The sequence below is a fragment of the Podarcis pityusensis genome (assembly GCF_964106645.2).
Source record: "Podarcis pityusensis genome assembly, chromosome: 13".
In the NCBI taxonomy this organism is placed as follows: Eukaryota; Metazoa; Chordata; class Lepidosauria; order Squamata; family Lacertidae; genus Podarcis; species Podarcis pityusensis.
In genome coordinates, this window is record NC_138038.1 from 55,644,289 (window position 1) to 55,667,675 (window position 23,387).

Sequence of the window (23,387 nt, forward strand, 5' to 3'; positions counted from 1 at the left end):
TCGGAAGTCGCGTCTTGGCGATGCGTTTGGGCGGAAGAGGCTTTGCTGGGGGAAGCGGCCGCCCGGGGGGAGGCTCCCTCCTTCCCTCCTTCCCTCCCTCGGGCTCGCCCCCAGCCCCCCGGACCCCCCTCGCCCCCCGGCGGCGCTGACCTGCGAGGGGCAGGAGGTCTTTCCAGGGCCCCCCCGCTCAGTCCGAGGGGAAGGGCAGCGCGGCTCAGTGGGCGGAGCTCGCAGCTTCCAGCTGGGCGCCCGAGAGGCCTCTCCAGCAAGTGCCCCTCAGAAGCCGCCTTCTCTCCAGCTGTGGAGGCAGAACCTCCCGGCCAGGAGCCCCCGCCAGCTCCCTCCTCCTGCCCAAATTGGTTTCCTCCTCTTTTAAAGCCATCCAAGTCGGAGGTCCTCATGGCCTCCTGCAGGAGGGAGTTCCGCAGCTCAACTCTGCGGTGTGAAGAAGGGCTTTTTCTAATCTGTCCCGAATCATCCACCGTCCAGCTTCATTGGGCGTCCGCTAGACGTCCTTCCTTGGAGGAATGTCTCTCCCCACGCCTGGAACACCCCCCAAAACACACCAACACTTTCCCCAGCCAGCGCAGTTTATTTGCAAAACACACAACGTGGAGTCGGAGATGCTTTGGAGGCAAATAATAATACAAAATATATAAATAACATAAAAATTAAATAAAGTGCAATGGAATGGGGCCCTTTGGCCTGAGATGGCAGGAGGGGCTGGGGTGGAGGCCTGCCCACCCCTCTCCCGTGGATGTAGCAGCTGCCAGTGTGAAATGGGGTGGGGGGGTAAGAGAAATCTGCCCCCTTCCCAGTCCTCAGAAGTGGCACAATCCAGTGTGATCCAGAAGATCCGCAGCAGCAAAGGTACCCCTCCACCAGCAGGGGGCAGCACAGATTCGTCCCATAACCATAGACCTGTAGCGTTGGGAGGGACCCCGAGGGTCATCTAGTCCAACCCTCTGCAATGCAGCTGTCCAGTGGGTGTACCGTCAAGCTCCAAGGTTTAGCAGCAGCAGCTGAGTCCAGATCCTCAGCATGGGGCAATTGGGGGAGCTGCCCCCCCCCGACGCTTGGCCTCATTTGCACACACCGTGGAGGACGAAGTCAATGAGGTTGGGGATATGTGCCCCCCATTTTGAAGGAGCAAATGTGGGGAGGGGGAGCAGCCAAAAACCCCAGAAGGAGAATGGGAGATGGCACAGTGAGAGGGGTGTCTCATGGGGGGGGGGGGCTGGAGCTCTGAGCCCCCGCAAGGGAAAGGGAACAGCAGAGAGAAGTGGAAGGTCCCCCCACATTTATTGGGTGTGCTGAGATTTTTCCTGGGGGGGTCACATGCGCGGCTTTTATTCCATGGGGGGCAGCACTGGGGCGTTTGCAGGTTTGGGGGCGGGGGAGGCAGGAGGTTTGTTCCCTTGCAAGGCAGGAGGCAGCGTCTCCCTTTTGGAGGAGGGCAGGGGAAGGGGGTGGGGTCTCTGCCCCCACCTCACGTGACGGGGGCCACCACCAGCACCTTGCACTCCCGCTTGGCAATCTTGTCCAGGGAAAGAGCAGCCTTGTCAGGGGGCAGGTAGAGGGGGCGCCCCACGGGGGAGCCCACGGGGGGAGTGATTGCTCGGCGCTCCATGACACTGCCTGACCTGTGGGGGGGGGAGAGAAAGAGAGGCCTCAGTGGGGGGCAAGTGGGGGGCCTTGGCCGACCCCCAGGAGAACCCAGGAGCCCTGCCTCTCTTGTCTGCCCCCTTCAGCCCACCCTCCTCCATTACCCTCCCTTCCTGTTCCCTGAAAGAGTGAGAATCATGGATTGTAGAATTGGAAGGGACCCCACAGGGCCATCTAGCCGAACCCCCTGCACCCACCTCATGAGGTGGCCCCTGGCCGGCTGCTGGTGGGAGAAGCTCTGCGAGCGGCCCAGGCTGGCCTGGTGACGCTCCACCAGCTCCCGGACAGCCGGGCTGCCTGGGCTGCTCTTGCGGGAGACGGGCCGGGCCTCGGGAGGTGGGTTCGAGACGCTGGCGGTGAACTGCAGCTTCAGCTTCATGTGCTGGGAGAGCTTCCGGGGAGCAAAGAACGAGGAAGAGAAAGAGAAAGAGAAAGAGGTCCATTCCTTCTGCAGCTTGGCAGTGCCAAACAGAGCGGGAGCCCAGGAGGGCAGCAGCAATAGCAGTGGACTGTGGAGTTGGGAGGGAGCTCTGAGGGTCATCCATTCCAGCCCCCTGCAACTCAGCAGGTCCAGGTCCAGAAGGAAGGGCTTGGCTGCCCATCAGCACCACCCTGAGCACAGACACAGCAAGGTCCTCTACAGAGCCCCACAATCCCATCTCCACTCTGCCAGAAGGGCCAGCTGGGCCAAAGGGGCCCATCCAGCCACAGACCCTTAGAACCATAGTGTTCTAGGGCTGAAAGGGACCCTGAGGCTCCTCTAGTCCAACCCCCTGCAATGCAGGAATCTCAGCTCAAGCAGCCATGAGAGATGACCAGGCAGCGTCTTCTCTCAGTGGCCAACCTGATGCCCATTGTGAGATTCCTGCAAGCAAAATCCAAGCGCAATAACCACTCCCTCCCCGCCTGTGGTTTCCAGCAACTGGGGCCACCTTGCAAGAGTTGAACTCTGGAACTCACTGCCACGGGAAGCAGAGCTGGCCATCCACTTGGATGGCTTTAAAAGAGGGTTGGGCAGATTCATGGAGGGGGCTGTGACAACTACCAGCCCCTGGGAAGATTTGGGACAGATGAAGGAAAATCCATCTTCCTGCAGGGTCCGATCCTCTCTTAATGCCATCCCTCTTGTGGGAGGGAGTTCCACAGGTTAACTGTGCTGTGCGGAGAACGTCTTTCTTTTACCTTTCCCAAATCTGCCCACATTCAACCACAGCATTGTCAAGAATCCTCCAAGGAGCCCCAGAGCCCAGATGGAAGCATGTGCTGGTGCACAGGGGCTTCTTACCTCGTACAACCCGGCGCGCAGCGCCTGGAAGGTGACGCAGAAAGTCCGGGCGCTGCCCTTCCGGGAGAACCCCAAGTTGTTGAGCGGTGTGTGGCAGACGATGGCGTCCTGGGCGTCCTGGATGGCGCGCCGTTCCTCGTGGGACAGCTTCTTGCCTGGGGGGTGTCAGGAAAAGGAAAGGGCAGCAGCCTGGTCCCACCTGAGGTGCCCCAGAGAAGCCCACAAGCGAGAACCACCAGCTCCTGCTTTTGCGGGGAGACTGCCCCTGAGCTTGGAGGCTCTGTTCCCTGTGAGCACGGCCCAGGAGCTCTTTGTCACCCACTTCCTCATGCTCCAGCCCACCCCACCCCCCGGACCAAGAGTGGCAAGGCTCCCCCCACAACTCTTCCTGGCTGGAGAATCGTAGAGTTGGAAGGGATCCCCACTGGTCATCTAGTCCAAAGCTAAAGAATCCCTGAGAAATGGCTCCCCAGCATCTCCCTAAAGACCGTCCAGCACAGTATTTCCAGGCAGGACTCATAGAATCATGGAAACTCAGGGTCATCTAGGGATCGCAGATAAGCCCTGCCTCTCTCACCCACCCCGTCAGCCTGCCTCCTCCATTGCCCTCCTTCCCTGCTCCCCAAAACAGGAGGGAAGAATCATGGAATCATAGACCCCAAGGGTCACAAAAGAATGCCTGACAGATGGTGATCCTCCAAGGAAGGAGAGACCGCCACAGAATTATGGAATGGTTGGGCTGGGCAGGGGCCACCAAAGGTCATCCAGCCCAGCCCACCATGCTCTCACCAGCAGCTGCACTCTCCGGAGTCCACACCAGGCGCACGGCCAGGAAGTCCTGCAGGTTGTTGATGAGGGTGTAGGTGACGGTGAAGCGGCGGTGAAGGGCGACCGGAGACTCACACTCGGCTGTCATGACGAATCGGGGGCGGGCCAGGCGGATGCTGGGGAGCCTAAGAAGAAGAAGAAGAAGAAGAAGAAGAAGAAGAAGAAGAAGACCGTGCCCATCTGGCTGGGCTTCCAGCACATATAAAAACATAAGAAAGCATCAAACATTCAAAGCATTTAGCAGCTTAAGGGAGGAAGGGAAGCTGCGCTGAGTGTCAGGGCAGGGAGGCCCAGGAAGGGGGCAGTCAGGGTCCTGCCCCACCGCACCCCACCTGGGGGGGGGTAGGACCCCTTCGTCCCTGGGAACGTGAGTGGGAAAGTAAAGATGTGGCAGCAAGATGGGCAGCCAGCAGCGGGGAGGCAGCGTCCATCGTCCTCATGGAGTCATGGAACTGAGAGGGACCGCCAAGGGCCATCTAGCCCACCCACCCCCGGCAGGGCAGGAATTGCAGCTCAAGATTTCTGCATGACTGAGAGAAACACCTTTTGGACGAAGTGGGTGGAGGTCCAGCCAATTGCGGGTGGGCCTGGCCCCCCTTTGCTGCTGTCACTCTGTGACGTGACCAAGTCCAGTAGCCCTGTATTTCCCTCTCTTCTTGCAGGGCTATGCCTGATCCTCTTTTCTTAACCATCATATGGAGGTTTTGTGCAGACTTCCCAACCTTCCCTTCCATGGCATTCTTAATAAACCTAGTTTTTGCTGCACCCTAGTTTTCTCCTTGTAGTCCTTCATTATATTGTTTATACACCCCTACTTGTAGATTGATTTTAGCATCATATTTTTTTTAATATTTCCCAAAGCTGTCCCATCCCTTTGCTTCCCCCCATCTCGGTTTTTTATTCTGGCTGTGAGATTTGCGAGTTCCGCAAATTCTATTAGTTTCTGCAGCCATTGTTCTTTAGCTGGAATTTCTTTTCCTTTCCAACTTCTGGCATATTCTAGTCTGGCTGCAGCCGTCACATAGAGGAATAGGTTATGAACCTTTGTAGGGATCTCATCTCCAATCATCACTAGTAGAAAAGCTTCCGGGTTTTTTGGAAATGTGATCCGGAAAAGTTTTCTAAGCTGGTCATAGACCATCCCCCAGAACTTTGGGGCAAGTTTACACTGCCCTCATATATGGATAAAGGATCCCTCAACCTCTGAGTATTTCCAGCAGAGGTTGGACCCTCATCTGTAAATCTTAGCAAGATTATTGGGGGTCAGGTACCACCTGTACAGCATTCTTTGTATATTTTCTTTTATCAGGCCGAAATATTAATAGTTTTGTTCCACAGCTTCTCCCAGGCTGAAATTTCAATGTTGTGTCCAATATCAATAGCCCAGTGTATCATTACTTCCTTGACCATCTTGTCTTTGATCTCCCATTCCAGTAAAATTTGATAAAGTCTAGATATTAGTTTTTTTATTATTTCCCAATCCCGCTTTCCCGAATTCTTTCCCTTCCAAAAAAACCTTTGTCTTTATCTTTCCTAAAGACCTAGTGCATTTGAAAGTACTGAAACCAGTTTGGAATCCAGCTTTGCTCCTCTTCTGTTTTTTAAAGTCCTATAGAGTTCTCTTTGATTTCAAGGAGGTCCCTGTATGTACCCCAATTCTTACTCAGCTTTAGTTTCTTAACTGCAACTGTCTCCATAGGGGAGATCCACCAGGGGCGTCTTCCTTTCTAGGAGGTCTTTCTATCTCACCCACACTTTATATAGATTATTCTTTATCACGCAAATATGAATTCTCTTATGAACTTTGGCTTTGTCATAGCACAGGCAAGTGTGCCATCCATACATCAGGTCGAATCCTTCTAGGTCCAGAAGATTTGTGTTTTTCAACTCTACCCACTCTTTCATCCAACATAAACAAGCCTCTTCATAATACATTTTCAAGTCTGGCAGCCCAAATCCACACCCCTTATTCTTTATGTCAATTAAAATTTCATATTTAGTCCAGGGCTTTCCCCCCTGCCAGATTAAATTAGCTACGTCCTTTTTCCATTGCTTTAAGCAGTGAGTGCCACTAAATACTAGAAGGCCTGAAACAGAAAAAGCATCTTGGATAGAAAGTTCATTTTGATCGCAGATATTCTCCCTAGAAACGAAAGCTTCATTCGGTTCCATTTCTCAAGGTCTTTTTATTTATTTATTATTATTTAATAAATCAGGGAGGGGTGAGGAAAACTTTTCGAGGTCTTCTTAAAATTTCAACCCAAGTCTCTACATACTTAACTTGAAATAGCTTCAAGTTTCTGGGTTGAACCACACTCCCAAATATTTGACTTTCTTTTCTAATTTGATATCATGTCTGATCCTCTTTTCAAGTTCCCTTACCTGTAGTGGGTGTAGATGCTGGCGGTGAAAGGCAGCTTTGGGGTTGACCACTGGACCACGGCGATGAGAGGGACTTCCAGGCCCTGCGATTAAACCAGAGAGCCATAGGATGGTCAAGTTGGAAGGGACCCCAAGGGTCATCCAGTCCAACCCCCTGCAAGGCAGGAATCTCAACCAAATCAGGAGGGCACGCTGCATTTTTCAACTTGCAACTTCCAAAAATGAGGGGCGCTAAAAAGTTGTGACAGGACTTAGGAATTCAAGAGATATTTTGGTTAAATTAAAGCAATTTAGTTCTGCTTGGTTAGTAAAACATGTAAAATGCCCTAGAGATAATTAAAAACGAGTGTCAAGTACTTGCAGTTATATTATATACTAAAATTATTACTTTTATTTATATAATATGCATTGCATATTTTATATTACCTGTTGCCTACCTTTCAGAAGGCAAAATTAAAATTATTTGGTTTTCTGAGAACAGTTTATGTGCTTCTTAATCAAATATAGACTTACCAAGCTAACTGTCGCCCAATCACAAAAATAATAGCAGATATGGATTCCTCGCACCTAAATATATTTTTAAGACCCCTCACTACAAAAATTAAGTTTCACCCCTTAAAATTATTGCAGGCAGGAAATGATTGGCAGACATGCTGGCCCCACCCACCCCCTGCAGCATATCCCACCTCTTCCCCTCATGGCCCCTCCCTCATAGAATCCCAGAAGGAAGGGATCCCCAAGGACATCTAGTCCAATGGCTCTCAGACTTCTTTCTCTGGGTCAGACGTTCAGAACAAAAATGTTCTTGCACTGCACTGAATTTTTTATGGATAAGAAATACAAAAAGAAGCAGCTCCAGGCAACTACTTTATAGTACGATCACGGGACACCCAGAAAGCATAAAGCAATGGAGCTAGAGAAAATACATGCATCCTTCCCAAAATATATTTATAAATGAGTCTCTTCCATTTGTACCTTCAGGAGGTATACAAAGTCAGTGAGAGGCGTGAGCCTGCCTTTGCTGGGCAATCTCATTTATATTAGGCTAATTTGAGACAAAGAAGCCTTTCTCTTCTCTGATCTTTCATATTTGTCAGAGTTGAAGAACAGCCAGTGCTCTCGAAGAGAGACTGGGATACTGTTTCTGGTCGTATATCCCACAAGAGCCCAGAGGCATGCTCCCGTGTTGCATTTCTCATGTTTTGGCAACAGAGAAGCTGTCCATGTTTCTCATTTATATGCGGTCTAATTTAAGGTGGACAAACTTTCATCTTGTCAACACAAAGAAGCCTTACTCTTGCTCTCGTTTTGAAAATATACCTATCTATATTCTGCAAATAAATAAATAAATGTTTTCCAATTCAGGTCTTGCCTTGTTATCATTAGGCTCAAATTTAAACAATAACTGTCAATGCAGAAATTGATTGTTTTTTTAAATCAGCAGTGCGATTAACACTAGCCTGATACTGGTAACAATTTATGGAATTCCCCCTTGAAGTCTGGCTAAATAATATTTGGAATGGGGCTGTATCAGAACGCCTGCAGGGAGACCTGCTTTCGGCGAACTTTGCTTCCTTTCTTTTCCTTTATAAATGAGACAGAAGATACTTTTATTCCACCCCCAACACCAGAACTTGTGGAGAGGAGAGCTGAATAGATAAGGCATCAGTAAACATATTGCTTGTGTAATGCCTACGGAACTTAATAAGAAGGTACCACTGGACCAAAGAACCCCTTATTTTCTTCATACAAGACTATCCTATCCTGCTCTGAAATGTGAGGTGCTTCTTGGAGAAGCCCCTCTCTAGCCCCACCCCCAGTGTCTGCCTTGAGGAGGTTGCAGCAATCATGGCAGCAAGACGGACCCCCCGATCCCCCCTCCACCGGGTGCCAGTGGGGTGGGTCCCCGCCGGGTGGGCAGACCCTCACCTCCTTGGTGCTGTCTGGCGGGGGTTGCTCGGGGGCCTGCAGCTGGAAGAGGAAGTTCTGCTCCTCCAGGGCCCGCAGGGAGCAGGGGCAGGAGGCTGTGGCCGAGGGCACCCGGGAGAAGGAGGCCATGGACACCTCACCCGACTGGTGGCTGGAGAGAAAGGGGGAGAAAGAGGGGTAAACGGGGAGGAAAGAGGCCCCACCTCCCAAGACTCCTGCCTCCATCCCTCCGACTGCCCCGTCCCTGTAGAATCGTAGGATTGAAGAATTTGGAGGGGTCCCCAAGGGTCATCCAGCCCAACCCCCTGCAATCCTGAGTAAGCTGCGTCAGCAGCACTGAAGTGACCTCCCCAAGGCTGTGTGTCTGGAGGTCCTGGGCTTCCCAGATGACAAGACCCCCTTCTTGGCCTGGCTGATGGGCTCCAAAGGAAAGCAGAGCAAGATGTTTGCCACCAGCTGGGCTGCAGGAGTTGCCAGAAGGAGGCCTACAAAGTGCCAGTGGTCCTGGGGGTGGGGAACGCTGCCTGCAGGGGCATGGCGCGCGTCCCAGGGATGTGGTGTGCTGCCTGCGGGGGCGTGGCACCCAGCGCGTGGAGGGAGGGGCAGCCACGATGGCACTCCACGGGGATCGTGCCGCCAGGGTCGGTGCGCTCCCCCTGCACCCCTTTCCTCCGTCAGTGCAAGGCGCCATCCAAGCATCTTAGGGACTCTGGATTTGCATAGGGTTTACTCCTTAGCCATTTCTCCCCTCTCAAATATCCTGCAAGGCAGCAGAGGTTTAGGATCAGCGTTTTCCTTCCCTTAGAGGGGCTCCCTTCCCAGACGGACAAGCCCCACCTGCCCCTCACTTTCTTCATCCACAGCAGGAGCAGAAACTGTCTTCTTGACTGCTGAAGCCCTTCTTGATCCCATCTGCTCAATCCACCAGAGCCTGACCACACACAGGGGAAGCCCCTAAGTCTCTGGGGGTTTGAGACCCATTAGCAACCTCAGCTGTCTTAGCTGGCCAGTCGAAGACACTCTGAGTGCAGGGTGGGGACCAAAGGTCAAAAGCCCCAGAATGAAGTGGAGGCCTTTCCAGGCCACAATGGCAGATTGGGGGGTCACCAGCTCCAGCTGACTGCCCACCCACAAACTGTTCTCTTACCAGACATCATCAACGAGCAAGACGGACCCATCTGGCATCATAGGAAGGTAACTGGTGTTGAAATTGGGCAGGATCCGCACATCCCACACAGAGAGCTCCTCCTGCGAAGCTGCGTTCAAAACTGGAGGTGGGGGGAAAGAGGGTGGGTGTGCAAAAGATTAAAGGCAGGGGAAAGGTCCTGGGATCCAAAGAGACAGGTGCTCTTGCAAAGGATGGCGTGCATCATTAATCTATGGAACTCCCTTCCACAGGAGGCAGCAATGGCCGCCCACCTGGATGGCTTTAGACAAGGACTGGACACATTCATGGAGGAGGAGAGGGCTACTGGTGGCTTCTAATCAGGAGTTCAACTCCTCCAAGGGAGTCCCTGGATCATCAGCCTGGCGGCCCCCATCATCACAGCAGGAATGTTGGGGGTGGAGAGAGAGACCGTGATCAGCTGGACTTTCCAGGACACCTGTGTGCTTGATCAAGCAGCTTCTTCCGATGATCCAATGGAACCTCCAGGCAGGTCCAGAGACAGTCTATCTGGATTTCCTGGTTCCAAGGGGCATTTGGCCACTGTGAGGACAGGGTGCTGGCCTAGGTGAGCCCCCCCAGACCTGATTCAGCACGGCTCTCATTATGATCTTGTGAGGAGGAACCTAGAATGGGGCCCTCCTTTCCCTCTCTCCCATATTAGACGCCTGGTTGGTCCAGCGTGAGAAAAGGAGGCTGGACTCCAGGTGGGGTGCCGGACCTTGCGCCTGAGCCTGCAGGTGCTCAGCTCTCCTGAGGTTCTTCTGCCCCCAGCCTTCACTTAGAGACCCTCCAGTTGGTGAGGGAGAGGATGTCGGTCCCCCAGCCCTGCTTACACATATGGGGGGGCACCACCCACAGGAAAGGGCAGAGCATGGCCATTGGCAGGTCCCTGGAAGATGGAGAGGCCCCCTGCCCCCATCATGCCCCTGCCCCAGCTGCTCCCCACATTCCCCCCAAATGCCCCCATGTTGGCTCTCCCCCCTGCTCCAGCCATCCACGCACCTTTTAGTACTGTCAGGTGTTTCCCCGACACGTTCAGGGGTTGGCACTTCAGCTCCGGAGGGGGCAGGACGGTCAGCATGGTGCTCACTGCAGGGAGGGGGTCAAAGGTCAGAGGGTGACACCCGCCCCATGCAGCTAATTTTTTGGTAGGCAGGTGGAGAGAGGGGGTGTTTGGAGGAGACCCCCACGCTCCTCTCAATTCAGAGGTGCTGGGGGGAGTGGGTTCTGGGTCTTGAGCGCTCACCTTGTGCCTTGAAAGCCCCCTGCTCTTCCCGGAATGTCTGCGAGGGGGCCCGATCCTGCAGGATGCTGAGGTAGCCGCGCTCCCGCACCTCCGCCTTCTCCTGGTCCCGCTTCCAAACCGTCACCACGATCTGGGGGCGCAAAAACGATCCGTGGGTGTTTCGTGGGGTGGGGGTAGGGTGTCCCCCCAGGTGAGCCTCCTCCCCTCCCTTTCCCACCCCACCGTACCTGCCCGGGTCTCACCTTGGCCTTGACGGTGGTGGGGGGCAGCTTGTCCAGGCAGATGGTCAGGGGGAAGATGACCTCGTCCGTGGACACGATGGGCTCTTCCATGGGCACCTGCGCGGGCCGGGAGGGAAGCGTCAGCGGGCCGGATCCAGATTCCTCCCTCCCGCAAGGCACTCCGCCTCACCGCCCCGCCACCCGCGTCCGCTCCGGGCCTTACTCCTGCGGCGGGTCTCCCGGGGGTCCCCTGGCCGTGGGTCAGCAGCGCCCGGCAGTCGCGGAAGAGGCTCCCGGGGGCCGTGTCCTCGTCGTCTTCGCGGGTCGGCTCGGGCTCTCCGCCCAGCGTCGCCTCGCCGCCCAGGCTGGCCCCGGGGCTAACGCTGGCCAGGGCAGAGAGGGACCCGGCCAGCTCCCCCCAGGGCGCCCTCCCGCCACCCTCCCCACCGGCGCCCCCCGGCCGGCAGCGAAGCACCAGCAGGAAGCGGACCGTCTCGCCCAGGTAAAGGTGGTTGCGCCGCGGCAGCGCCCGGTAGCGCCCGGGCTCGCCCAGCAGCACCTCCCGCGCCGGGAAGGGCACGGCAGGGAAATACATGAAGTAGTCGCACTGGGACTCCATAGCAGGTGCGGGGGGGTGTGCTTCACTCTCGGAGGAGCGGGGGGGGGGGTCCACATCCGAGGGGGGCGGAGGAGAGGGAGCCCCACAGATGCGGGGAGGGGGGCGGATTCCCGGCGGCGGGGTGGGGGGTGGGGGAGAGATCAGCAAGCAAGAGGGAGGGAGGGAGAGAGAAGGAAGGGAGGGGGGTTACGCTCGGAGGGGCGGGGGGATCCGCCTCCGAGGGAGGTGGAAGAGATGCGGAGCAGAGATGAGGAAAAGGGGGCAGATTCCCGGCGGCGCGCGGAGGGGGGGGCAAAGATCAAGAAGGAAGAGCGAGAGAGGGAGGCGCCGGTGCGGCGTGGGGGGGGGCGGGGGGAGGCCGGGCCAGGCCGGGCTGTGCGGCGCGGCGGGGCGGAGCGAGCCAGGAAAGAAGGAAGGAGGAAGGGAGAGAATGAAAGAAAGAGGAAGGAGGAGGAGGGAGGGGGGAGAGGGGATGCGCTCCCCTCCTCCTCCTCGTTGGCTCTGTCGGCCCCTCCCCCACGACAATGCTGCTCCCTCCAGGGACCCTCGGCCTCGGGGCTGGAGTCTCTGAGCAGGTGCCAGGGACTCCCCGGAGGCGGGTGGGCGAGCGCGGCCCCGGGTGTCTCTGCAACATCCCCTTTTTTGCGACCGTAGCTCATTCCTGTATTCTTCTGGTGCATTTTAATGGAGAGACGCATTTGGCCTCAACGTCGCATCCACGCAGGTATTAATAATTGCGTTCCTCTGCGGTTGATATGATCGTGAAGGTCAAAACAACGGCAATAAAGGCAATAAAGGAGATCTCGCATTCGCGGTGGATTCCTAGCGGGCGGTCCATGCCTCCTTCCGCTTCGTATAGGCTCCTGGACCCCTTCTGCCCCCTGGAGGGTCATCTGCGGGGTGGGGGATGGGGCAGAATGCCAGAATATTTGCCGCATAAAAACTCCAGGATTTGAGCGGGGCGTTGCAGAGGGTCCCAGAGCGGCAGCTTTCAGAGGCAGAGATCCTGGGGGTGCAATAGTGAGCCTAGAGGCTCTTCCTGACTTGAGCTGGCCAGACACCTTCCTGGAGGCAGCTTTCGCACTCATGGCCTGCTGGTGGGCTTCCCTCTGCCTGGTCACAGGATGCCTGATTCAATGCATCCTGGTGGTCGCATCCAGGTGTTGTAGGGCTCTTCTCCTATTGCCCTAGTCCAATGGGGCTTCCTCAGGTGCCCTTTTCCAGCCCTCACTCATGTGGGGTTGGCATTCTGGGGGTGACCCCCACCCAAATTGTGGGATGCTCTTCCCAGGGTGCTCCACCCGGCACCTTTCCAGGATCCACCAAAGACCTTTTGGATAGTCCCAGGCCTTTGCAGGGAAACTGCATCTCTCCTACATTCAAGCGCTGCTGCTCTCATGACCTGAGCTGTTCTGCATTTTAACGCTCTGCATCTTTCTAGGGTTGCTTACAGATTCATAGATGCACATTCACTTGTGAGGGAACGAAAATATATGAGTGTGCAGAGCAGCCACAAAAAGTCCAAGGAATGGACACTTTGTCATCCTCAATTAGAGGTCAAAGGGCTTCTGCGGATGTCTTCTAAAATCAGAATAAACTTATCCTGTGCGTGTCTGTACCACACACAAACACACGTTTATTAACAACATACAATCTCAATGAGAACTGCATAGCACCATCTGTTTCATTAAAAGCAGCCATTTCCCCAAAGCCCGTTGGAACAAGGTCTTCACCTGCCAGCAGAAGGACAAGGAGGGAGCCAGTCTGGCTTCTCTAGGGAGAGAGTCCCAAAGTTGTCTGGCAGCAGCCACCACGACAAAGCCACCTGCCACGTCCCCACCAAGGGTACCTTGAGGGTGGCAGGAGCAGGAAAAGGGTCTTCCTGGAAGATCTCAAAACCAGGGCAGGTTCCTATGGGGAATAGGGTCTTTGAGACAGCCTGCTCCTCAGCTGTGTAGGGCTATTTAGGTCAAAAGCAGGACTTTGACTTGTGCCTGGAAAAACTGTAGACCGGTGGCCATTGGGACTGTGGCAACCCAGTAACCAGCCCTGGTCAGCAGTCTGGCTGCAGCTGACGTGTCTGAGGCAACTAAGGCAAGTGCTGCTGTGGCCCAGTCGGGCATCTCAAGGACCCGGCGCAGGTGCCCCACTGGCTTTAAGTGTGCAAATGCGCTCCTGATGCAATACATACAGTGCATGAAATGCTGGGACAAAGCGACGGGAGCTCACCCTGTCATGTGGATTCGAACTGCGGACTTTCCGGACCTTCCGATCGGCAAGCCCTAGAGGCTCAGTGGTTTAGACCAGTGCCAGTCTCGTCCTGCTCACTGGAAGGACAGATCGTGAAGCTGAGGCTCCAATACTTTGGCCGCCTCATGAGAAGAGAAGACTCCCTGGAAAAGACCCTGATGTTAGGAAAGATGGAGGGCACAAGGAGAAGGGGACGACAGAGGATGAGATGGTTGGATGGTGTTCTTGAAGCTACCAGCATGAGTTTGATCAAACTGCGGGAGGCAGTGGAGGACAGAAGTGCCTGGCGCGCTCTGGTCCATGGGGTCACGAAGAGTCGGACACGACTAAACGACTAAACAACAACAACAACAAGTCTCGTCCCTCGGCCTGAAGTAAGATGAGCACCGCACCCCATAGTCCCATTTGTCTGGATTTAACTTTTAGAGCTTCTGCTGCTTTTACCATCACATTGCCACACACCTGTGTTTTCCCTGACATTTTGCCAATTCAGCAAAATTCCCCCCGACACCATTTTTGCACCCGGAAACCAGGACCTGTCAGGAATGGGCAAGCCTAGCCACGATGCTCCCTGGGTGTCCCTGCCTTTCGGCCTAGCCTCCCTCACAGGGGGGTTGTCCATCCCCTTGGGCTCCTTGGAGTGGCCACCTGTCAGGGATGCCTTGAGATGAGATTCCTGCATTGCAAAGGGTGGGGCTAGATGACCCTTGGGGTCCCTTCCAACTCTGATTCTAGGAATCAGATGCAGTAAGTAATAATAAGCAAACAAACTCCAGGTCACTGGTGAGCAACTCCAGAAATGCAGGCAGGAAGGACGGAAAGAAGATGAAACATGGAACACACCAAGTGGCCAATAGCATTTCAATCTATTGAAAAAGGACCAAAAAGAAACAAAAAAGGATTTCCCCCTTTTTAAAAAAATGGTTAAGAGTGACATCATTGAAAAAGAAAACAAAAAACACCAAGCCCTAAACTGCCTTGTGGTGGGATCTGTGGACCCAGCCGTGTCATAAGAGCCCAACAGCGCCCACCGCTGGTGGGAAGAAGCTCCACAGTCCCCAATCGAAACTGATCAATGGTGGCTTGGGTGGGGGAGGGGAGGTTGGGTTGGGGGTCTTCCTCTCCCTCCAGCCCAGCTAGCAGCTCTTTGTATGTGGCCTCCTTGGCTATGGAGAGAAGGGAGCAGCCTTGGCCAATCTGGTGCCTTCCAGACATTTTGAACTATAACTCCCATCATGGGAGCTGTAGTCCAACGTGTCTTGAGGTCACTGCCTGGATGAAGGCTGGGGCTGATGGCAGCTGGAGCCTAAAAGGCCAAAAGATACCTGCTGATGGGCAGCCTCTCGCCTCCAAAGGATGTCTTGGGACATAGGTGCCAACTCCCTGGGGCCTGGGTGCCCAAGCACCCACAAAATTCCCCACGAAGGGGCTGGGCACCCACACATTTTGGTGCCAGGGCCCTGCATGCTGCACGGCACCCATGGCCCTGGGCACCCATGGTCATAGGGCCAGGTTGGCACTCCCGCCTTGGCATATAGGACCAGGTGGGCATCTGTCACCAGCCCCTTGGGGCATGCTGGGGCCTATGAACACTTCTGCCCTCCCCCACCCCACCTGCAGGACCAGCCTCAGCCCCCAGCCAAAGAGCCCCCCCCATGGCCAGAGCATGCCTGGCTCTGCCCTCTAACCAGCACCAATTTAAGCTGCTTCCCTCCACACACCCCACAAGTGTTTAAGGCCCTTCACATGAGTTGCTTCAGTGCTCCACACAACAGCCCTACAAGGTGGGTGGGGCAGTACCATTAGTCTTCCATTGCAGATTGTGGGTGGGGAGGGGGGAGAGAGAGACCCCATCTCCTTCCCCATCATGAGTCTGCGGCCAACGCAACAAAATGAACCCGGGACTTTGAGGCTCCCATGCCAGCAGGCTGCCCCTGCAGAGTCACTCAGGCCCACTGTGGCTGAGTCCCAGGTCAAGAGGTGTGGGGTCGCCCCCCCCCCCCGATGCAGGACCCCACTTCCTTGTGCAAAGTCAGGCCTGCCTGAGGATGCTGAGCTGAGTCACACGGCAGGATCCAGTGGCTGCTCTTGAGTTGTGCCTGAAAAGACATTGTCGGGTCCACTTTTCATTCCGTCCTCACTGACAGGAAGGCCTCTTGAAGCTGATGACCCAGCAGTGGCCACATTTAACTATGGGCTGTAGTGGCATAGCATGTGGGGGTGCTACCGGGGCAACTGCCCCAGGTGCAAAATACTTGCCTTGCCCTGGGCGCTGGCAACCCATGCTATGCCACTGATGTAGTTACAGGTAGGTAGCCGTGTTGGTCTGCTGTAGTCGAAACGAAACAAAATTAATAAAATAAAATAATAAAACAATTCCTTCCAGTAGCACCTTAGAGACCAACTAAGTTAGCTATTGGTATGAGCTTTCGTATCTGAAGAAGTGTGCATGCACACGAAAGCTCATACCATTAACTAACTTAGTTGGTCTCTAAGGTGCTACTGGAAGGAATTGTTTTATTTTATTTATTTTATTTTATGCCATTGATGGGCTGCATAAAGTCCCTCCTCTCCTTTGGCGGTTTCTACGTAGAGGTCGGATGGTCATCTGCCACGGATGCTTTAGTGGTGATTCCTGCATTGCAGGGGTTGGACTGGATGACCCTTAGGGTCCCTTCCAACTCTATAGTTCTACAAAGAAGCCCTTCCTTCCACGTAAATCTCCCAGCATCCAGAGGGAGCTTCTTCTGGGAATCCCAGAAATGTGGGAAGAATGAGATTTTTCGTGGCACCTCTGGTCCTCTGTGCCTTCAGCACACAGCCCATGCCAAGCCTGTTGGGGGCCAGTTGGTCTTTTTGCACCCCCTTCCGCTTGCCACTGCTACCTCACCCCGCCGGTCTGAGAGCCGTTGCCCTGGGGGGGCGGAGGAAACTGTTTGGCATCCAGAAGGTCCTTGTACTGGAGCTCGGGGGTCACCATGCGCTGGCACAGCGCCTGCCATTCGGGGTCCAGGCTGGGCCTCAGGACATAGCCCAGGATGGGGGCCTGCCCAAACTGGAAGGGGCGGATGCGCTCGTCCACAATCTGCCCCGCCTCCAGAGGGCCCCCTCCCCGCAGGCACTGCTGCATCCGCTCCGCCCGCCGCTTCCGCAGGGCATCCACCTCCCGGGCCAGGCGCGCACGGCCAAAGCGCTCTGCACGCTCCCAGAAGCTGCGGTTAAAGTGAGTGTAGAGGTGCCAGTCCAGGTTGTTCCAGGCCTGGAGTCGGGCAGCCTCTGCGGGCGTCAGTGGGCGGACGGACTCAGGGCTGCGGAAGTTGTGGCGGAAGGCCAGCATGTCCTCCTCTCCCCAGCAGAGAGCGTCGCGCAGGAGCACCAGCGACTCGTCCATGTGATCCGTCAGCAGGACCAGGTGGAAGGTGCGCTCCAGCGTGGTCAGGGCAGCCTGGATTGGGGCCAGACCAGGGGCTGCTGGTGGGTCCAGGCCAAAGTCGAACCACAGCAGGTTGCGGGCGTAGTGGTTGCCCCTCTCGCTGGGGCGGTAGAAGCGCTGTGGCGAGGCCAGGAACTGGGGCAACGTGCCGGCACGGCGGAAGGCAGGGACAACGCTCCGGTAGTAGGAGAAGGCTGACTCGGCCAGGGAGACGGGGTGCCTCACAATGGAGAAGTAGAAGCTGTCCGGGGGCATGACTTTCTGGACCTGAGGAAGGAGAAGGAGACATGTTGGAGGGAGCATGTGGGGCAGAGTCTGGTCCTCCAAATCCCCCAGCCTCATGTGTGTCTGAGGCCCAATTTGCCCTTTGGCAACAGACAGGCTCTCGGCACTTGCTCAGAGACACATGTCTGCAGTTCTATGAGTCTATGAAATGTCCAGTTTTGCACTTGGGTAGAAAACCAAGCTGCATTTACCAATATAGTGGTCCCTTGGTTTACGAACTTAATCCGTTCCGGAAGTCCATTCTTCAACCAAAACAATTCTTAAACCGAGGTGTGCTTTCTCTAATGAGGCCTCCCGCCGCCGGTGCCCTTCCACCATTCGGATTCCATTCTTATACAGAGGTAAAGTTCTCAAACCAATACACTGTTTCCTGTTTTGCAGAGTTTGTAAACCAAATTATTCTTAAACTGGACTGTTCTTAAACTGAGGTACCACTACAGTTGTACCTTGGTGTTGGAATCTCCACTCGGCCAAGCTGATAAAGCTCATCTTCCAGCACAGTCCTTCGGAATCTCCCTCTGACGAATAATTAACGACCTGAGCCTTTGATGAGGCTTCCAGGCACGTTCCGATTCAGCAGAGAATCAAAGCAGCACGCGGAAGTGATGAGATTTATGGCTATATCGCTATGCTTTATTTCTTACTATGCAGAAAGCAAAGAAATATACCGTATTTTTCGCCCTATAGGACGCACTTTTCCCCCTCCAAAAATGAAGGGGAAATGTGTGTGCGTCCTATGGGGCGAATGCAGGCTTTCGCTGAAGCCTGGAGAGCGAGAGGGGTCGGTGTGCACCGACCCCTCTCGCTCTCCAGGCTTCAGGAAGCTATCCGCAAGCCTTGCAAGCCCGGCTGGAGGTCCTGCGGGCTCGCAAGGCTTGCGGGCAGCAGCCTGCAGCCCACAAGCTCGGGGGACAGCAGGGAGGCACAGCGCCGCCACCCCGCTATTCCCCGACCTGGTCTGGAGGCTGGGGGAGGGGGGGAGAAGCAAGCTTGCTTCTCCCCATCGCCAGCCCCATAAGCTCAGGGGACAGCGGGGCACGCCGCTGCCCCACGGAGGCTAGAGAGGCTGTCCCTAAAGGCAGAAGAGGGAGACGGAGCGCTCCGTCTCCCTCTTCTAGCTTGGGGATGGCTGCGCAAACCTGGGGGGGGGGGAAAATAAATTTCCCCCCCTTGATTTCCCCCCCAAAAAACTAGGTGCGTCCTATGGGCCGGTGCGTCCTATAGGGCGAAAAATACGGTACATCCTCTCTCTATGAGAGCAACTCTCTCTCTATAAGAGCAACTGAAAGAAAGGAACAAAGGAACAGAGAAACCAGTACGTCACATCCGTCTCCCTTCTCCTGTGAGACTTCCAACAGTCTGGAAGGTCTCTGGAATGTAAGCAGAGTCCTGTGACTCTAAGCAGCTGCTCAGTGGCAAACAGAAACTAACACATGGATCCCGAACACCTTGTAAGTTGAACATTTTTGCTCATGAATGCTGCAAACCCGGAAGTGAGTGTTCTGGTTTGCAAACATTCTTTGGAACCTGAATGTCCGATGGAGGAGCTTCCAGCAGCCCATCGGAAGCTGCACTTGGTTTCTGAATGTTTTGGAAGTAGAACAGACTTCTGGAAAGGATTCTGTTCGTACTTCCAAGGTATGACTGTGTATGTGAAAAGGATCTAGAAAAGAAATAAGCCAATGCTGTACCAGCAGAAGTCTAGTGTCCTGATCAAGGGAAGTCATAGTACTCCCACGAGTTTAAGAGGGTGCATTACAGAGGCACTGGTTCAGACACCAGCCTCCAAATGATAATAATAATAATAATAATAATAATAATAATAATAATAATAATTGTATCCCACCCTCCCTGGCCAAAGCTGGGCTCACAGCAGCTAACAAAAAGTAAAAATAGCACAGTGTACATAAAATCACACAGTCAATTAATTAAAATACGTTCCAAAATCAATTCAGAATCAAATTACCTTAATGGCAACCATTGGGCTAGAGTTCTATGAGGATTACCAAAGGAGAGAGAGGATCAAACTGTGCCTTGGCCAAAGGCCTGGTGGAACAGCTCCATCTTGCAGGCCCTGTGGAAAGATGTCAAGTCCCGCAGGGCCCTAGTCTCTTGGGACAGAGCGTTCCACATGCCCCCACATGCCCCCAGCCCCACCCTTTGAGCCCCACCTAGTCTCACCTCAGGCAAGTTGAAGCGCATGTGGTGGCAGAGGATGTCGAAGGGGCGCCCTCCGGGATGCCACCCTTTGACCCGCCGTGCCTGGAAGAGGTTAGGGTAGCTGAACTGGTAGCGGGTGGGGAGGGCAAAGCGCAGACCCCGGGCGTCCCCAAAGCGGTGCAGGAGGTTGATGATGGTGCTGCTGCCCGTCTTGTGGCTCTTCAGGAAGACCAGGTGGCGTCTCGGCTGGCAGCGGGGTCCTGGCCGCCCCTCTGCCTCCTCCTGCCCCGCTTTGGGCAGAGGGGGAGCCCAGGGGGTCGGGGGCAGCTGGGACAAGGAAGCCCTGGAGGAGGAAGAGGAGATCAGAGAAGCCCTCACTGGCCAGCCTCGGTGTCACAGGGGGTTGGGCTGGATGACCTCTGGGTGTCCTGCCTGACTTTCCAATTCTAGGATTCTATGGCATTGCCTTGAGTGGCCACCGGGGGCACTGCTGAGCATTGGGTGGTGCTGAAGGCCAGGAAGGTGGAACAGTTACCTCTTCTGAAAGGAGACCCCGAAGAGCTGGATGGTGAAGCCGATGGTCATGGAGACAGCCAGGGCGGCCCACAGCACCTGGAAGCGGCAGCAGTGCCCATAGAGGACCCTCATGGTCCTCTGGCCTCTGGGTGGCAGGGCGAGAGAGGGGCAGGCCAGGAAGCCACAACCCTGGAGGGGAGGAGGAGGTTTGTAAATGGAAGAAAACAGACCCACAAATCATGCCCCTCATTTGTCTCAAGTTCATAGAACTGGAGAGCTGAAAGGGACCCCTGGGGGTCATCCAGTCCAGCCCTCTGCAATGCAGGAATCTCAGCTCAAGCAGGTGGTCTCCGCTTAAAAAAAAAAAACCCAAGGAAGGAGAGTCCACCACCTTCTGAGGGAGCTTGTTCCTCTGCCATTTGTCCGTTTCTTCCTTGTCATCTGAATCCTGCAGTGCAGAGGGTTGGACTAGATGACCCTCAGGATCCCTTCCAACCCTATCATGCTACAAATCCATTGGTTCAGAGCAGTGGAAAAGAAGCTTGCTCCATCCCTCCCAGGCATGGGCAACAACCTCTGCTCAGCCTCACCCACTGGGAGAGCTCGCCTGAGGACCATCCAGGGCTGCAAGAGGCAGATTCTGCGCTCAGTTCCTGGAGGTGCCTGGCCTGTGGGGGGCAGTCAGAGGATGGTCATGGGGCTCCTCCCCAGAGCTCCTTCTGGCCTTCCTCGTGCCACACCCGTGTCACACTCCCCACAGTTGCATCCTGGAGCCCAGCACAGAAGAAGAGGCAGCCATCTCTGGGGTGTGCCGGAGCGACACCTGGCCAGCGCCAACACTGGCCCTCCCCGCCCCACACCTGGCCTTCCCTCTCACTCTGCACACATCTCAGCCCAACCCAGCGCCCAACCCAGCTGCTGCTGCGGTGCCTGGAAGGATGAGGAAGCAGCCAGGCTGTGCTTGTGGCATGAAGGAAGCCCCCTCCCTCAAAAGAGCAAACCTCCCAGCCCCAGACAAACCAGGTAGATGGGTAGGCTGGCATTCCACTGGGCAGGAGAGGCTCCACTGGGTCAGGGGCTCCATGTCCCTGGGGAAGGACGCCTGGGAGAGCCTCCCGGACCCTCAGCCACCCCATTGCTGCTGCCGCCTCCTCTTTGGCGCTTGCCCTTTGCCTTCCGCCTGCCACTCCTCATTAAGGACTAGGAGGATTAGAAGGCCTGGAGCAGCCTGGCAGATGGCAGCAGCCCTGCGGAGGAGGCTTAGGCGGCGCCAGGGGAGGAAGGGGCCTCTGTGGGTCGGGACTGGGACAGCCCAATGGGCCCTGCTGCTGCAAGGAAAGTGGGAGGGGATCGCATCCTCCACCCTCCCCTCCCAAGGCTGCTCCTTGGTCCTTGTGGCACCCGAGAGAGCCAGTTCCAGGAGTGTCTTTGAGGGCCCTGGCATGGAGAGAATGGGCAGAGAAGCAGTTTCCTCCCTGGTGGGCAGCCAGCGAAGCCCCATGTGGGAAGATTCAGGGCAGACAAGAGAAAACCCTTCTTAGTTAAACTGGGGAACTCCCTCCTGCAGGAGGAAACAATAGCCACGACCTGCTTGGCTTTGCAAAGAGGGCTATGGAGGGCTAGTAGCCAGGATGGTTTGGCCCAGATCCTGCTTGCAGGTTTTCTGAAAGGCTCTTCTGAGGTTCTTCTGAATGTCTTCAGTCCTTCCAGGGCTCCCCAAACCAGCCCTGTCTGGAGCAATTGTCTGCCCCCTGCCCCGGTCTCCAGTGGGGTAAAGGAGGGTCTGCTTGTGGGGAGACTGATAAAATGTCCAGGAGATCTAGAAACCGAGCAGAGTGAGGAAGGCTTGAGGGAGTTGAGGATGTTTAGCCTGGAGAAGAGGAGACTGAGAGGAGATACGAGATAGACACCTTCAAATATCCCAAGGGCTGCCACATGGAAGAGGCAGCAAGCTTGTTTTTCTCCTGCTCCGGAGGGGAGGACCCAAACCAACGGATTCAAACGACAAGAAAGGAGATTCCGACTCAACATCTGACGGTAAGATCCCTCTGGAGGTTGCGGACTCGCCTTCTCGGGTGGTTTTTGAGCAGAGGTCGATTGGCCCGCGTTCAGGGATGCCTTAGCGGTGACTCCTGTGCTGCCGGAGAAGACCCTTGGGGGTCCCGCCCAGTGCCACAGTTGTGTGACTCTGCGCTGTCGCCTCCTCGCCGTGCGTCCGCCCTCTCCCCCCGCAACCCCTCTCGGAGCGCCCCGGGGGCGAGGGCCGGCTTCCCCCACGTGGCTCCCTTGGCACCCGCAGCGGAGCAGCTGCCGGCCAGCTGTCCCGGGGACACACGCCCTGCCCGGGGGCCTGGCGCCCCGCCCGTCCGCTTCCACCAGTAACTCCGAGCCGAGGCTTCCCTCCGGAAGAAGGCGAAACACAGCGGCTTCTGGGCACGTGCAGAGCGCCTTCTCCCTCTCTGCGCTTTAAACTGCCCCTGCTCCCCAGCCCCCCCCCCCCAGCTCCGGCTTTGCTTTTGCTGCCCCGGACTTTTTTTTCCGGTGTGGGGATCATCTGTCCATGCAGACTAGCTGAAAATGCATGAGATTATTGCGGGGAGGGCAACCAGCCGGGAGGGGAGTTCCAACCACCGGAGATGCGGGGGGGGGGGGCTCCCTCCTTCCTCCGCCTTGCCCTCCGCTGCAATGAATCAGACCCATCCACCCCCTCCCGAAGCGCAGCTGCCCCCGCCTCACCTGGGAAGGGCAGTGTGTGTTTGGGGGTGTCGCTCAGAGCCGCCCCCCGCGGCTGCCCGGGCGCCTCAATTCCATCCTGGGGGGCTGGGGAGAAGAGAGCCTGATCCGAGCCTCTTCGGGGGAACCCCTCGTTCCGAGGGTGGGGGGCAGACTGGCTTGGCGGAGCTCCGCCACCTCTCTCCTTCCCTCCCTGCGTTGTCCTTCTCCTCTTTCTCCTCCCGAACTTTTTTCTTCCCTCCTTCTCTCCGCCCCCTTCTGCCTTCCCAACTTTTCTCTCCCCTCCCCCTCCCCCGCCGCCGCCCCGCCGGCCGTCTTTTGTCTGCGCCGCCCCAGCCCCTCTCCGGCCCCTCTCCCCGGCCGGCGGCCGAATGGCGGGGGGAGACGGAGCTGCGCACGATTCTCCCCCGCCGCTTCGAAAAGAGCAGCGAAACGCCGCCGCCGTCCCGCGCCCTGCAAGAGGCTCGTCCCGCGTCCCCTCCCCTTCCTTGGGCACGCTGCTCCCAGAGCCAGTCTCCTGCGGGTCCTCAGGGGGCAGGAAGCGCACTCTGCACATGCTCTGGAGTCTCTCTCTCTTTTGCTGGATTTCGGGGCTAAATGCTGCGGTGCGTGGGTTCGCTTTCTTCCCGGCTCAGTGCCTCCTCCTCCTCCACCTTCAGCAACCCAG

At 56.0% G+C, this 23,387-nt stretch overlaps 2 protein-coding genes across 2 annotated transcripts; both read right to left on the reverse strand.

Annotated features, from left to right (window-relative positions):
* Positions 1-572: 572 nt before the first annotated feature.
* TRAPPC14 (trafficking protein particle complex subunit 14) lies at positions 573-11,617 on the reverse strand. The gene is made up of 12 exons (XM_080977572.1): positions 11,398-11,617; positions 10,948-11,363; positions 10,746-10,841; positions 10,504-10,633; positions 10,260-10,346; positions 9,237-9,357; positions 8,090-8,240; positions 6,161-6,243; positions 3,740-3,903; positions 2,951-3,105; positions 1,863-2,056; positions 573-1,643 (listed from the first exon to the last, which is right to left on the reverse strand). Exons 2-12 carry the CDS (start codon positions 11,341-11,343, stop codon positions 1,490-1,492), a joined length of 1,731 nt encoding a protein of 576 aa, XP_080833698.1. The 5' UTR covers positions 11,344-11,363; positions 11,398-11,617; the 3' UTR covers positions 573-1,489.
* A 4,341-nt stretch (positions 11,618-15,958) lies between these two features.
* Positions 15,959-22,985, reverse strand: GAL3ST4 (galactose-3-O-sulfotransferase 4). Its single transcript, XM_080977574.1, has 4 exons — positions 22,724-22,985; positions 20,007-20,176; positions 19,493-19,814; positions 15,959-17,293 (listed from the first exon to the last, which is right to left on the reverse strand). The coding sequence occupies exons 2-4, from the start codon at positions 20,117-20,119 to the stop codon at positions 16,475-16,477; spliced, it is 1,254 nt and encodes a 417-aa protein (XP_080833700.1). The 5' UTR covers positions 20,120-20,176; positions 22,724-22,985; the 3' UTR covers positions 15,959-16,474.
* Positions 22,986-23,387: the final 402 nt, after the last annotated feature.

What these genes read in the sequence shown, in the direction of transcription:
- TRAPPC14 (XM_080977572.1), bottom strand. Translation starts at nt 11,343, where the DNA reads ATGGAGTCCCAGTGCGACTACTTCATGTATTTCCCTGCCGTGCCCTTC. An exon ending in CCACCACCGTCAAGGCCAAG is followed by an intron (nt 10,634 to 10,745) that starts GTGAGACCCGGG and finishes TTGCGCCCCCAG; the next exon opens with ATCGTGGTGACGGTTTGGAA. An exon ending in ACACCTGACAGTACTAAAAG is followed by an intron (nt 9,358 to 10,259) that starts GTGCGTGGATGG and finishes CCCCACCTCCAG; the next exon opens with TTTTGAACGCAGCTTCGCAG.
- GAL3ST4 (XM_080977574.1), bottom strand. Translation starts at nt 20,119, where the DNA reads ATGAGGGTCCTCTATGGGCACTGCTGCCGCTTCCAGGTGCTGTGGGCC. An exon ending in GGGGTCTCCTTTCAGAAGAG is followed by an intron (nt 19,815 to 20,006) that starts GTAACTGTTCCA and finishes TTCCTCCTCCAG; the next exon opens with GGCTTCCTTGTCCCAGCTGC. An exon ending in TGCGCTTCAACTTGCCTGAG is followed by an intron (nt 17,294 to 19,492) that starts GTGAGACTAGGT and finishes CTCCTTCCTCAG; the next exon opens with GTCCAGAAAGTCATGCCCCC.